We start from the raw sequence: 16,218 nt of genomic DNA, 5'->3' as shown, positions 1-16,218 counted from the left end.
TTAGCAAAATATGTAAATATTAAATTTTGTTAAGAATGTGCCTGCTGCTACATTCTGCTACGTGTAAAGTCTGCTAACAATGGTGTCAACCAGCGTCGCTTTATTACGCCTATACTGCGCTCTAAAAATATCCAAACACCTCCATCAACGTTTTATATACACACTGTACGTTTATATGTAATGTAGTAACAGGCCCATTCATAATATCGTGTTATATTGTATTATTATGATTCTACTCATGCAGACTTCCTGAGAGACAACAAACATAATTAAACATCACTTCCTGTACAATGTCTGCTCTCACTGGGATGCCGACTGCTAGGATAATCATATCTTCCCGTTTAGATAAAGAATACAAATAATCGTCGTGAAGGGTTTTTAAAAAAGGTGGGTGCAAACAAGCGTCTTTTCGTGTTTTCTCGCCATCTGTCAAAGTTGACCAACTTCTTGGTTCATGTTCGCATCCTTCTACTATCCCGGTGAGAGACATGATTATTCATCTAGAATTATTTTTTACCAGTTTTGAGGCGAGAGAGCAGCTAGTTACCGCTCTGTGATCGATGCGCCGTTAAAAATAGGTCCTTAACATTAGCACTGATAATAACAATTTTGCCAATACTTGTTTAGTATTCAGGTCACAAAATTAAGTGGAATATTGTTGGCGGTCTTTGGATGGTTATTTAGAGGGCTTTGTGTGCGGAATAGAGGAGCTCCCATTGACTGATTTTTGCTAACGTTTATTGAACAAAACATATGTGTCCTTGTCCTACACAGGAATTGTGAATGATTGGCAACGTTCCAAAAAAGTGTAGTTCCCCTTTAAAGTCAAGTAAGGAATGCAGTGCTTTTTCATCTTGTTTTATGCAATCTGAGGACACATTTCCTTGGAAAGATGCTTTCACACCGCCCAAACCGGTGCCAACACGTCTATAAGCTGTCTGAATTAATATAGTTGTGAAGCTTTCTGTTTTTAATGCATTCTTGTTTTTTAGTTGACTAATGGAGGCCTTCGATCATAGACTCAACACCTTCTTTGGGTCATGGTTGGGCCCCAGAGGTAAGGTCATATTATCAGTTTAATTTGAAATCATACATGGATAATTAATGAATAGTTTATGCTCTGAGCTAACCACGTGTGTATAATCTAATACTATCCAGACCAGCGGGTGCGGGGTTGGCTGCTACTTGACAACTACTACCCGACCTTTACCCTCACCCTTGTGTACCTTGTGGTGGTGTGGACCGGCCCCAAGTACATGAGACACAGGCAGCCGTACTCGTGCAGAGGACTCCTTGTGTTTTACAACGCGGGCCAGACGCTCTTGTCCCTCTGCATGTTCTACCAGGTAAACAGCACTGGAAGGCAGCAATGAGAGGAATTATGCTACATGCTCACTCAGTGTGTCAGTTAACTATTGATTATTTTCTCTAATCCATGCTAAAATCCATCAGACTATCTGATGGCGGCGGGAGGGGGGGGGTTGTTTTCAGGAAACAGACTCCAAGAAGTCTGCTCTGACCCCTGACTCTACACCATATAAACTAATCATCATAAATGGCCATTTCGATATAAGGGTACCCAGCAGGCCCAAGACATTAAAACAAAGTTGAGAACTTGTTGAATTAGGTCCTATTGAGCAACTCAAACATAACGTTGAAACAACATGCTTTTTGACTACGTTTAATCAATGTTGGGTTCTGACGTTGATTTGACCATTAAAATTTGGTCATGTCCCAACCAATATTCTACAACACAAATACAACGTTGAAACAACATGCTTTTTACAGTACAGTAATCTATTTATTTATATCTGCACCTTATTGATTTTGTATCCTGCACTACCATGAGCTAATGCAACAAAATTTTGTTCTTATCTGTACTGTAAAGTTCACATTTGAATGACAATCAATCAATCAATCAATGTTTATTTATATAGCCCTAAATCACAATAAAAAGGAAGTCTAAGTCTAAGTCTTTTTGACGATGTTCAGTGTTTCCCATAAACTGCCAAGATACCTGTGGCGGTGGGAGGTGGCTATGGGCGTGGATATGGACGTGGTTACCATGACATCATCGAGTAATTTGCATAATTTACTACAATGATATGATTTTCTCTAAAAAGGCTCAAAAAATGTATACTTACTAATTAATAATCCATCCATCCATTTTACAATATAAGTACAACACTTTATGTACATATTTATATACAGATTTGAACAATAAATTATTCACTGAAATATATTTATTAATTGTGGTTCTTACAAAGAACTAAAATGTCTCTTAAAGCTCTGCCCCTTTAATTAGTGCATAGTACATACTCAAAGTTCGTACATCCACACGCACATTTATCATACAAACATACACACACACATACTGTACATATACATCCACTGTACAGGCACACATATACACATTCTGTACATATACAAGTACATATGCACACATACACTCATGCACATAATCACGTTTCATCAAACATATATTAATGTTGTTGCCCTAGGGTAAACTGGGTAACACATGGCACACTGACAAAGCTTAACCTATTGTTACTATAACAATCTACAAGGTTAATGTAGGTTGCTTCTCTTTCTTCCCCTCCATTTTTATGCATTCTTTCGTATCTCAAGTTATCATTACGTACAGGTATATGTATTGTTGCATTTGAACAACTGTATTGTTGATAATAAAGGTAAAGTATTGGTATTGTTCATTATCAATAGCGCTATTTCTATTGGTATTTGTATTGCTCCATTTGTAGTGTAATAATGCTCATTGTCATTTCTGTATTGTTTTTTATTTTCGCTAACTGCTTATTTGCTATTACTTTTACCATCATATTTGTACATGTCGTATTTGCTGATGTTGCTCTATTGTTGTTGTTGTGTTTGCTGTTGTTGTTTTTGTCTCTCTGTCTAATCCCCCTCTTGTCCCCACAATTTCCCCCTCTGTCTTCTTTTTTCTCTCTTTCTATCCCCTCCTGCTCCGGCCCGGCTGCACCAAATGATAATATAAATACATTTAATAAAGCCAAATACAAATAAGGCAACAAGAGAAGTATCCTACACTTCTCTTTTGTAAAGTAAATCTGAACAGCCGATATGGGCATCTACATCAACTATATGATTTGGCTGAGAAGCTGGAGAGGACAAAAAAAAAAAAATCTTATTTTTTATTTTTTATTTTAATTTTTTTATTTGTGGTGGACGTAATTCTTTCGTGGCGGGCCGCCACAAATAAATGAATGTGTGTGAAACACTGATGTTTATTCAATGTTTATTTATTTATTTACAGACCGACATAATTTTGTATTACATTATTGTTTCTTTTGTTAATATCAGAGTCCGTTCTGCAAAAAGGTAATCCCTAGAAGCACACAGCTTATGGACAGGGACCCACAGTTAAAATATACATCATCATATAATATACAAAATACAGTACAATACAATACATTGCAAATCTACCCACCAAATACCCATTTACAATTTCATTTATAAACAAAAAAGGAATCTTTAAATCCACCAAATCAGTCTCAATATCCTGTTATGCAAATTTGATTAAAAGGTTGCATCTTGTCAGAATGTCAGGATGTTGATTTGACCATTGAAATGTAGTTATTTCCCGACCAATTTTCTACAACACAAATACAATGTTGAAACAACATACTTTTTGACAACGTTTATTGTCAGTTTTTGATGTTGATTTGACCATTGAAATTTGGTCATTTCCCAACCAACAATGTGGATCCATTGTTGGACATCATCGTTGTCTCAATGAACAAATACAACTATTTTGCAATGCTGTTTCAAAGTCAGTTTTAAAGGACATGAATGTATAATCAATGTTGTATCAATGTCTTGTGCCTGCTGGAAACCCTCTTGCTTTAGCTCACTTCCTCTCTTGTTAGTCATCATAACCCCAGTAGTAGTTTTAGTCTTAGTTTTTTGCTGTCGTCACCTAAAAATGACACACTGTTTTTTTAAAATACCTGTACTTGAATATAACGGTAATTAATAGTTATCAACAACAACATTTACTATTTTTTTCAAGTTTAGGAATACATTTTACCCATAGGAAATAAAGAAAATCTAATTAATTAATTCCGCGGTCAAACGTTCACCGTGACCACCTTTATGTAATCAATGTTTTAAGTAACATTCCTTTTTGCCGTACACTAGGGGTGTAACGGTACGTGTATTTGTATTGAACCGTTTCGGTACGGGGGATTTGGTTCGGAGGTGTACCGAACGAGTTTCCACACGAACATATAAAGTAGCCGCCTAAGCTAAAGTCTTAACAAGCTGCTCCGCTTCCTTCTGCCTCTGCCTCTGTCAGTATGTCTCTGCAGCGCCCAGTATTGTCGCACCCACAGAACCATCTGATTGGTTACACGCAGAGCAGTAACAGCCAATCAGCAGTGCGTATTCAGAGCGGTAACAGCCAATCAGCAGTGCGTATTCAGAGTGTCATGATCCATGGTCCGGATCATGTTTTGTTTAGTTATGCTGTTAGTTTTGGACTTCCTTAGTTCCTGGCTTCACTTCCTGGTTTTGTTTTGTTTCCATGGTTACTCATTAGTTTCACCTGTTCCACGTTTGGACTCACACACACCTGTCTCACGTTTTCACATTTTGAGTCACGCACCTGCTGTCACTATTATTTAAGCTCCCAGTTGCCAGGCTGTCTTCCTGGCAACATCACCTTCTCCGCACATTTATGCTCTGCCCACTTTCTGATCACGCGTCTTCATGCCATGTTCTATGCCAAGTAAGTTTTTGTTTATTGTTCATAGTTTTGTGCCCACGTGCATGTCTTTTGTTTCATAGTCTAGTTTTGTACTTCCACCTTTGTGCGCGCCTTTTGTTTTCATAGTCAAGTTTTTTTACCTCCACTGTGAGCGCCTTTTGTTTATTCCTTTTTATTGTCATTATATTAAATTATGTACTCACCTTCAAGCCACGTCCGGTCCACATCATTTGCACCACGGGAGAACAAATCACGCCATAGACCAAGTCTTGACACAGAGCTTTTGTAGTCAGTGCTTAGCGTTTAGCAGGTAAGCATCAGGCAGCGGACTCTCCCCAAATTATAATAAACACCTCCCAGTCAACTACTAGTAACATCACTATGAGCCCGTTGACCTTCTAGAAATATAAACTGCAGCTCAGCTCGCTCGCAGTCCTGGCTTGAGGTGAAGGCTAATTCGCTTTTAGCGTAACATTAGCTCATTGTGCGGTGTGTGTGTGTGTGTGTGTGTGTGCGTGCGTGTGTGTGCGTGTGTGTGTGTGTGTTACGGACAGCAAAGCCCTGTCTGTCTGTTATTACACTTTACCTTTTTCTGTGTTGATTGAGCTGTGTTGAAGCAGCAAAAAAGGACATTATGTTAAATGAAGAGTTTCTGTCTCTGATAGATGATATAATAATGTAAGTGCATCATTAAGCCTACATGAACTCCATGGTTTTCAGGGATGAATAGCCTCTCCTATTGCTATTGTACTATTTTTTCAGCTATAGTTACATTAATCATTAGTAATGGAGCAGCCTAGTTTTGAATGGCAGGGTCCCTGCTATCACATGTTGATAAAAATATAACATTTACATAACAAAAATCAACTACAGGCTCCCCAAATGTTGTAATAATTAAGCATGATGAGTTGACTTGAAACTGTTTAAGGTTGCACTTTTTATATGTAGAATAATCATTGATTGATTGAAGAAAAGTTTTGTCATTTTATTTAGTCTGAGCAACAACTTGAGGCAGTTTAATGTTGATTAATGTGGGCAGAATTATTATAGTGTTCCCAATGTTAAAAGGATAAAGCCATTGTTTACAAATTTGGTAAATAAATAACCAAAATAATTATATTTTGGGGAATGCCTCGGGATCCCCCGGGAGGAGCTAGACGAAGTGGCTGGGGAGAGGGAAGTCTGGGTTTCCCTGCTTAGGCTGCTGCCCCCGCGACCTCGGATAAGCGGAAGAAGATGGATGGATGGATGCATGTTTTCTTACTGTATCGAAAATTAACCGAACCGTGACCTCTAAACCGTGGTATATACCGAACCGAAATTTTTGTGTACCGTTACACCCCTACCGTACACATGTAAAAAGAAGTTGTTAGTAAAGTATATTGTAGCTATATTGTACTAAGCAGCCAGGCCAGACATTTTTCAAAATCTCTTTTTTGTGCGACTTCTGAGGCATGTTTTAGTTTCATATTTTTTATATTCAGTGGCATATAGTGTTAGTGTCATGACGCCAGGGCACCTTGTATGGTTGTGTTCGTACGTGCATCAATGCTGAAATGTTGTGAATAAACACTGTAAAAATCCCACATATTGTGAAGACATGGTCACAGATGAGTGTTATAAGTTAGATGTGGGCTTTTAAGAAAATTATTATTGATTACTAAACACTAATATTCTGTTAAATCATTTTTAGTTGACATAGAAACATAGAAACAGAAAAATTTACTTTAAAGCGGGCTGAGTGGTTCTCATATGAGTCTAAAGTGAGTCTAAAGTGTGTCTCTGCCCATTCTGGCTTACTTCTTGTTCCCCCGTCTGCAGTGCATAAGGTTCATTAAACCCTGCTCCGAATGTCATCTGATTGGAATCAAAGTACACGGCAGTTTGATTGCAATCAAAAATGATTCATCTGGCTTTTTTATTAAGTGTGTTTTGAACAGACACTCACATTACAAGTACATTACATACAGTTTTGTACTCACATGTTTTGCAATCATAACATGTATTCATCCTTCATCTTTGTCCTCAGCTTGTTGCTGCTGTGTGGCAAGGAAGCTATGACTTCTACTGCCAAGATACACACAGCTCACAGGAAGCGGATGACAAGGTGAGTGAGTGAGTGAGACATATTATCTGTACTTGCAATGTGCAACCTCTCCTCGTTCTTTGCTGCTTGTGGTGTTTCATATCATCCCGGACTTCCTGATCAGACATCTGTAAAGGTACATTATAAAGTAGAACCCACCTGGTTGACTTCTAAATTGGCCTAATTTTAAACTATCCCTACAGGAAATAATACAAAGTTAATTTATTCAAACTATATACCATTAACTAACTCTATTTGGAGTGTTTTTTACATTCAAAACTGTTACACGAGTGTCAAGAGAATGAACCCCTGTATAATATAACTATCCATCCATCCATCCATTTTCTAGCGCTTGTCCCTCTCGGGGCGGCGGGGGTGCTGGAGCCTATCCCAGCTGAATTCGGACGGAAGGTGGGATACACCATGGACAGGTTGCCACCTTATCGCAGGGCCAACACAGATAGACAGACAACATTCACACTCACATTCACACAGTAGGGCCAATTTAGTGTTGCCAATCAACCTATCCCCAGGTGCATGTCTTTGGAGGTGGGAGGAAGCCGGAGTACCCGGAGGGAACCTACGCAGTCACGGGTAGAACATGCAAACTCCACAGAGAAAGACCGGGGATCGAATCCAGCTAAAATTAAGTAAAACTGCTCACTTTGATGAAGGAACAGGAAGGTTTTTGCAGAACAATACTGTCACCTAGTGGCGCTTTATAGGTATTACTGGCATTAATAAAGCATTGTGTGTCGGTCTGAACACATCTTTATCATTCTTTATTTGCTTTGTATATATACTCGTACTGTTTAATACAGGTGTTAAACTAACATTTTGTACATTAAAGATGCTAAAACAACTCAATTTATATCAGTATATACTAAACTATTTGAAAACAACATGGTTGATGTCACGGTTGGGTCGCATCTTTATGCGGGGGTCGTTCTCCCAGGATGCAGACGGGGAACTCCGGATGAAGCGTGCAGGTAGGAATAGGATTTATTGTCATAAATCATACGCAATACAAAAACACAGGAAAAAAACAAAAGGAAAGTGTGCCAATCGCACGGGAAGCTAAGGAAAAAACTTAGCACAGGACTCAGGAACGTGTTGCATAATGCAAATATGGAAGCCAGACCGAGTGTGGCGCACAACGTGAATAAATAGCTCTCTGATTAGTGCCCGGCAGCAGGTGAGCGTGCCGAACACTAATCAGAAGCAGGTAACCAAAAAAAACCCAGGGGTGCACAAAACAGGAACTAAGGAAGTCCAAAACTAAACAGAACATGACTAAACAAAACATGATCCGGGCCACGGATCATGTTTTGGCTTAGCTTTTGTGTCATAGGTGACAATGCAAATACTGTAGTTGTTAGTGTTAAGTCTAATATATCTCATTAAAAATGAATTCATTTAATTTTCAGAACATGTCGAGGGCAAATAAAAAACTAGCTGCGGGAAGAAAATGGCCCCAGGGCCCCACTTTGGACACCCCTAAATGTATTCGGTCTTTCAAATTTGACAGCACATTTGCATTTATTGCATCCAATTGTATGTCTTTTGACTTTAGTATTATCTGATCATGCAACACAAATATTAACATATATTCCAAACATTCTTGTTAAAATAAAAATAAGTACTTAAGAATCTCCCTGTCACCCTATCTTGTGATTTCAAATTAAATTTATTTATCAATTTGTGCGTTACAATTCTGTAATAATTTTATGAGGCGGTTTTGTACATTTATATTGATATGTATGTACTGTTATGAGTGTCATCTGAGGGTATCCATTACTGCGGCCCTCACTGAAAGCGAGTTTGACACCCCTGGTTTAAGATATAGACATTCATTATTGTTGGTTGTGGAACAGAAAAGTAAAACCGTTTTAGTGCAGTAAAAACATAAGCTGCTTTGGTAGTTTTAATTGCAGTCATTAGTTACATGTTATTTACATCATTGTCTACTTGGTCAAATGTATTTTTCTATGCAATTCATATGTAATTAATTGAATCGCACATATTTCACTAAGCCACCATACCCTTTTATATGTTTCAATAAGTTCCAGTTCTATGGCTATCATCACACTTTTCCTCACTGCCATCAAAAAAAACAACTTGTGTCGTTCATCCTTTTGATGCTCACTGAAGTCAAGTCTCTAGTTGTGTCTAACTTTGCTCTTGTGTGTCTCAGATCATGAATGTCCTGTGGTGGTACTACTTCTCCAAGTTCATTGAGTTCATGGACACCGTCTTCTTCATTCTGCGGAAGAACAATCACCAGATCACCTTTCTTCACGTCTACCACCACGCAACCATGTTCAACATCTGGTGGTTTGTCATGAACTGGCTTCCTTGCGGCCACAGTGAGTATTTTGACTCAGCACTGATTTTAACAGACCGCAAACCACTCTATCTGTCTGTTGCCAGCCATGTACGGTGCGCACCTTTTCTCCTTTTTTGTCAAGACCAATTAAAAACAGTTGAAAGAAAAGTATGTCATAAAAAATACACCACAGAGACCCAGAATTGTACATCAATCAACCAAAGTTTACTTATATAGCCCTTAATCACAAATGTCTCAAAGGGCTGCACAAGCCCCAACAACATCCTTGGCTCAACCCAATGGTGGGGCCAGCAGGGGATCCTCTTACATGTAGACACGTGGTAAACTCGCAGAGACGTCACCGACTGATGCATAAGGAGTGATTCACCCCGGGTCCCGACTTCTTGTGAAAGTCCAGTCCATTGGGAGGCCAGCAGGGGATTATTTTGAATGGAGACAAGTCAGCAGCGCAGAAACGTCAGCTCAGCTTTTTACAGCCTCAAAAAATTTAGTTGGAGTTGGAGATTTACAAGTTAAAATTGTAGTCCCCTCATAGAGTAGCACATGCATTTGTTTTGTAAATTTAATGTTTCTTTTTTGGAACATTTTTTTGGCAGGCTTTAGATGCTGTAGGTTAGCAATGAAACAATCTAACTGGCTCAGTATTTTAGGCATTTGGACTGGTACAGCACATTTAGATCATTGACTAACAAGAACAACGGGAAAAATGCATTTGCAGGCACATTATTCTGCTTGGTTTTTATTTTATTTTATTTTTAAAATTTTCATACTTAATTTATTCTTAGATACTGAATTCTAGTTTGTGTATTAATCATGGCATCACAACGTTAGCTATTTCCTTCTACAATAACAACCAAAGTACTAATAATAATGACAGACTTCATGAGAACCAACAACGAATACTTTAGGACAAATGATGATCCAGAACATCATATTTTTGAGCCCGAATATTAAGAGGATGAGCTACAAGTTCTGGAAACTGTGTGCTAAACAGATCCAGCTTTAGTACAACAGTAAGCAGCAATATTGCTAAGTGCTAAACAAGAAATACAAAGTACAAACATAATAAAACAAACACTACAATGCCTGCTCTCACTTGCATGCAGCCTGATAGAATGTTTATAACTTCCGGTTGTTTGTTTGGTTGAAGTTTATTTCGAACATGTATACAATTTCAGTATGATACATCACATATTTTCATTTTTCTTTACAACATGTCGCAAAAGGAGTAGGAAGAAGCAGATCTTATCTACCTCATAGCAATTCCAGTACAACACATGTACACTTCCTGTTCTTCATTTGTACATAATTTACATAAATTCATTCTGAATACAATAGTTTTTTTAGATAAATAGTTAAGTCAGTTATGATTCACATAATGAGATGAATAAGGTATGTTCATGTTAACCAGAAACTGCAACACAATTGATTCAATCATTTGTACTCTGAACAGATTTTTACATTAAACTGAGGTCACCAATTCCAAATCGAAACTTGTTATGATGATTTATATCCTGGATAATTGTCAGGTGACTCACTGATACTTCCTGTGTCTCTCAGCATATTTCGGGCCTTGCCTCAACAGTTTCGTCCACACAGTCATGTACTCCTACTACGGCCTGTCAGCCATCCCCTCGATACGGCCGTACCTCTGGTGGAAGAAGTACATCACACAGCTGCAGCTGGTACGCACAACACCTGTACTAATTCATCCGCAGCTACACTGTGTGCACAGCAAAAGTATCAGGACACATCTCCTCTTAATCAAGCCATCAAAGACACGCTTTTTCCCTTCCTTATGGGTCCTCGTAGTCCCAATGCTTCTGTCCATCTAGAGCAGGGGTGTCAAACGTACCGCCAAGGTTTTATCCGGCCCGTGGGATGACTTCGATAAGTATAAAAATGAGCCAACATTTTTGAATGAAAGAAACTGCTGTTCTAAATGTGTCCACTAGATGTCGCAATAGCAATTCTTTGTATCTTTGTAGATTATGCTACATATGTATAAAAAAAATAAACCACATGATGTTAATGCACCAGTGGAGGAAAATGAGCAAACTACATGAATAACATCCTGTAATTTGATTTTGATATTTTTTTATCTTGATAGTTTGAAAATTAACACCAATGAGTTGACTGATGAACATTATCACATAATCTATTCAGAAAGTATAAATAACGACAAATAAAGGTAGAATACTATTAACTGCAACATGTAAGTGTAAAAAAAAACAACAACAACATTATGATTTCTACATTTTCAGAATGTGCTTGTTCTATTTATAAACAAAGAAAACAATCTGAAGTTCTCTTTATTTTTAAGTTATCGTGCCGTTATTTTACCAGACCACCCCTGATCTAGAGTCACTTTGTCCTTGAGCAGATGTTTACCGCCTTTTAAATATTTGGAATTGCTTGTACGAAGCACAGATGAAGTAAAAATGCATCCATTAAATATATTTTGGTCTGTGGATCAATGCTGTCTTTCTAGTCACCTTGTAACTGTAGGTGTGTGAGTGTGTGTGTTTAACGTGTGTGTACACATGTGTGTGTCATGTTTCAGGTCCAGTTCCTATTAACAGTGTTGCAGACGATGTGTGCCGTCATATGGCCGTGTGGTTTGCCCTTAGGATGGCTCTACTTCGAAATATCTTACATGCTCAGCCTCGTGTTCTTTTTCTCCAACTTCTACTATCAGGTCAGTTGTTTTTTCTAGCTTCTAATTATTGAATGATGTTATACTAGTATCTGCTGGTGATGAGGATCTCCTTATTATCTTATTTGAACCCAAATGACTAACTCCAAACCATAATCCATAACCCGATGCACTAAACCAGTGGTTCTCAAACTTTTTTCACCAAGTACCACCTCAGAAAACACTTGGTTCTCCAAGTACCAGCATAATGACCAACATTAAAATACAGTAGCGTAATAGGCCTACGTATTCATTAAAAACAAGGCATAGGTTTTATTTAACAAGTATATTTAATATTTTTGCCACTGTAACATTACACATAGTTTGAATAGAAACACTGTGTTTGAATATTTAATTAAGTAATTGTTATGCGTACCACAGTTTAAGAATCACTGCACTTAAACCAGCGGTGTCGAAACTTTTTCCTGTGAGGGTCGCACTCTAAAAAATCAAAGGATGCAGGGGCCATTTTGATTTGATTTGATTTTTAAAGCCAGTACATTCTACAAATTATTTTAAATAAAAAAAAAACAGACTGCACCTTATTAGCCACTTGTGACGACAGCATTGCTATGACGGTGTTTTGAAAGCCTACAAAGCCAACCGCCAAGAAAGGTGTGCTCAAACTACAGTTATATCTACATTTAAAGAACAATAGATTTAGATAAGTTAAGCGGTATTGGCTTGAAATAATAATGTATGCACATACCTTTTTTTGTTACAATCTAATTAAGTAGTTTAGAGCAAGTTATCCATCAAAATGTACACTATAAAAAACATTTTACTGTAAAAAAAAAAAAAAAAAAAAAGGTAAATCAGTTGCCAGAATTTTACTGTCAAAAATAACTAAACTGTGGTTGTGATAACAACCGTTGAATTTACAGTAAAAACACTGGTATTGTTTTTCTATTTGCATTTATATGCTCAAAAATATAAAAAATACTGTAAACATTTATTTTATACAGTGACACATAAAACAATATATATAATTATTAAATACACATTCATATATTATTTATTGTTGCAAGCGGCCCTATGAGGGCAGCCATAACTACCATGTGGCCCTTAAATGAAAACAAAACCTAACCCTGCTGCTAAACGCTAATCCTAAACTTCTAACCTCAAACCCGACATTTTTCAATTAAACTAATGCTAAAACCTATCCTTCAACCTTAATTTTGAGCTGAAGCCCTAATCCTAAAACCTGAAACCCGAACCCACCCCAACCCTAACTCTAACTTGAAACCCAAAACCCCTCTTTGTACCATAAAACATCACATAAAGTGCATCTGGAAAGTATTCACGGTGCTTCACTTGTTCCTTATTTTGTTGTTACTGCCTTATTCCAAAATGGAAAAAAATAATTTTTGTCCTCAAAATTCTACAGACAATTCCCCACAATGACAATGTGATTTTTTTTTTTTTTATGTATTAAAAATAAAAAAATCACATGTACATAAGTATTCCCAGCCTTTTCTCAATACTTTGTTGATGCACCTTTGGCAGCAATTACAGCCTCAAGTCTTTTTGAACACGATGCCACAAGCTTGGCACTGCTATCTTTGGGCAGTTACACCCCATTCCTCTTTGCAGCACATCTCAAGCTCCATCAGGTTTGATGGGAAGTGTTGGTTTTCATCCAGGATGTCTCTGAGTACTTTCCGGATGCACTCTAGCCTTAACCCTAAACCCAACTTGAATACTGCCTAACCCCAAAAACCCTAAACCCGTAACACTAAACTCTAACTAGAACATGAAATCCTAACCCTATATCCTACCGTTTCCCAAAAACCTAACCCTACATAACAACCCAAACCCGAAACCCCACCTCTAACCCTACCTTGTAGCCCTAACATGCAACCCTAACCTGAAATCCCTGACGCTAAGTTCCAACTCTACAGAGCAGCGTTCCATCTTGACAGTGATTTTTAACACGTCGTTTTGTTCTCTCTGTCCCTCAAAAGACGTACAAGAAACACAAATGGGACAACGAGGCTGGGTCTTCGCTATCAAAAAACCGACACACAAACAGGACGCCATCCCAGGAACACAATGCACACAACAAAGACAAACTGAGAATGGACTGACCTTTTGAGAGACTCGGTTGTCACTATAGCTGGTTGGCTAATGCTGCTAGGAGACATTTCAGTGGAGTATATTGTACCATTAAGCATTTAATTATTTCCATACTTTATTTAAACAAACTAGCATTTTGACGGGTCTAAGGAGGCTTTCCATGTATACGTGAAAGCTCCTGTGACCGTGAGGGAAATTGGAAGCACGCAGCGTTTGCTGTGGGATCGTCCTTGGTGTGTGTAACACGAGCACGCTCCTTGAATCCTGCCTGTCTGTGCTGTTGCATAAGCCCGAAATACTCTGTCCTCTAGGCACAGGATGCTTATCGCACGATAACGATATTGATAGTAAATTGGGCTGTCAAAGTCAATGCTTCATTAAAGATTAATCCATTAATATTAGTCATCTCATTTAAATAAAAATAAATGACATATATTTAATATTTTTTCATATGCGTACATACAGTCGTGGTCAAAAGTTTACATACACCTGTGAAGGACATACTGTAATGTCATGGCTGTCTTGAGTTTCCAATAATTTCTGACATCTGACATCACAAGGACAAATATAAGACCTTCTGGAGGAAAGTTCTGTGGTCAGATGAAACAAAAATGTTGCTGTTTGGCCACAATACCCAGCAATATGTTTGGCGGAGAAAAAGTGAGGTCTTTAATCCCAGGAACACCACCCCTACCGTCAAGCATGGTGGTGGTAGTATTATGCTCTGGGCCTGTTGTGCTGCCAAAGGAACTGGTGCTTTACAGAGAGTAAATGGGACAATGAAAAAGGAAGATTTTCTCCAAATTCTTCAGGACAACCTAAAATCATCAGCCCGGAGGTTGGGTCCTGGGCGCAGTTGGGTGTTCCAACAGGACAATGACCCCAAACACACGTCAAAAGTGGTAAAGGAATGTCTAAATCAGGCTAGAATTAAGGTTTTAGAATGACCTTCCCAAAGTCCTGACTTAAAAGTCCATGTCAGAAAACCAACACATTTAGCTGAACTGCACCAATTTTGTCAAGAGGAGTGGTCAAAAATTCAACCAGAAGCTTGCCAGAAGCTTGTGGATGGCTACCAAAAGCGCCTTATTGCAGTGAAACTTGCCAAGGGACATGTAACCAAATATTAACATTGCTGTATGTATACTTTTGACCCAGCAGATTTGGTCACATTTTCAGTAGACCCATAATAAATGCATAAAAGAACCAAACTTCATGAATGTTTTTTGTGACCAACAAGTATGTGCTCCAATCACTATCACAAAAAAATAAGAGTTGTAGAAATTATTGGAAACTCAAGACAGCCATGACATTATGTCCTTTACAAGTGTATGCAAACATTTGACCACGACTGTATATACCGTAATTTCCGGACTATAAGCCGCTACTTTTTCCCCTCGTTCTGGTCCCTGCGGCTTATACAAGGGTGCGGCTTATTTACGGCCTGTTCTTCTCCGACACCGACAAAGAGGATTTCGGTGGTTTTAGCACGCAGGAGGAAGACGATGACACAATGATTAAAGACTGACTTTTCATATACCGGTAGGCTGGTTATTTTGATAACGTACATGCGAGTACTTTGTATTACTTTGCACCGTTGTATTATTTGTACTCTGCACGAATGCTGTTCGCCATGTCAAAGATGTGAAAGTTTGATTGAATGATTGAAAGATTTATTGTTAATAAATGGGACGCTTTGCGTTCCCAAACAGTCATCTCTGTCCCGACAATCCCCTCCGTGGTAGCAGGAACCCCTATATACTACGCTAATTACACATCAAAACCCTGCGGCTTATAGTCAGGTGCGGCTTATATATGGAGCAATCTGTATTTTCCCCTAAATTTAGCTGGTGCGGCTTATAGTCAGGTGCGGCTTATAGTCCGGAAATTACGGTACATACCTTTCTTCCTTGAGTTGCATTGCTAATGCGAAACGAAACATGGTTACTAGTAATAAAGATTAAAAATGAACGATATTCAATCAAGATTAATCGCAAATAATCCACAGTAACCCTGCGATTAATCTGATTAAAATTGTTAAGCACCAATATTAATCCAACGCATACAAATGCACATCTTTTTAATGGGACTGGAGCTTATTTAGAGAAATATTACTGTATTATTTTTTTCCTCTCAGATACTGTATGCACATCAGCTGTTGAATATGAGGTATGGAGCTCAATAGAAATTCCTCTTGGTTATCAACCTCTGTGTTCTGTAAATATGGTACTGAACCTTCATGGACATGTTTATTTTGTTGCTAATGTCAT

At 38.2% G+C, this 16,218-nt stretch overlaps 1 protein-coding gene across 2 annotated transcripts in view; it reads left to right on the top strand.

Annotated features, from left to right (window-relative positions):
- elovl5 (ELOVL fatty acid elongase 5) overlaps nucleotides 1-15,509 on the top strand; it is a 24,109-nt gene extending 8,600 nt beyond the window's left edge. Inside the window, exons 2-8 of one of the 2 annotated variants that reach the window (XM_062058259.1) lie at nucleotides 993-1,057; nucleotides 1,159-1,346; nucleotides 6,774-6,851; nucleotides 9,025-9,196; nucleotides 10,738-10,862; nucleotides 11,741-11,875; nucleotides 13,837-15,508. In XM_062058259.1, coding sequence (XP_061914243.1) covers nucleotides 1,000-1,057; nucleotides 1,159-1,346; nucleotides 6,774-6,851; nucleotides 9,025-9,196; nucleotides 10,738-10,862; nucleotides 11,741-11,875; nucleotides 13,837-13,959 — 879 coding nt within the window. In that variant the 5' untranslated portion in view covers nucleotides 993-999 and the 3' untranslated portion in view covers nucleotides 13,960-15,508. Of the gene's footprint in view, nucleotides 1-992; nucleotides 1,058-1,158; nucleotides 1,347-6,773; nucleotides 6,852-9,024; nucleotides 9,197-10,737; nucleotides 10,863-11,740; nucleotides 11,876-13,836 lie in introns of both variants that reach the window. The other variant, XM_062058260.1, reaches the window with a different exon arrangement.
- Nucleotides 15,510-16,218: the final 709 nt, after the last annotated feature.

The sequence above is a fragment of the Entelurus aequoreus genome, linkage group LG09, assembly GCF_033978785.1.
Source record: "Entelurus aequoreus isolate RoL-2023_Sb linkage group LG09, RoL_Eaeq_v1.1, whole genome shotgun sequence".
NCBI lineage: Eukaryota > Metazoa > Chordata > Actinopteri > Syngnathiformes > Syngnathidae > Entelurus > Entelurus aequoreus.
The sequence above is the reverse complement of the archived record's forward strand: the minus strand, read 5'-3'. Positions and strand labels throughout refer to the sequence as shown.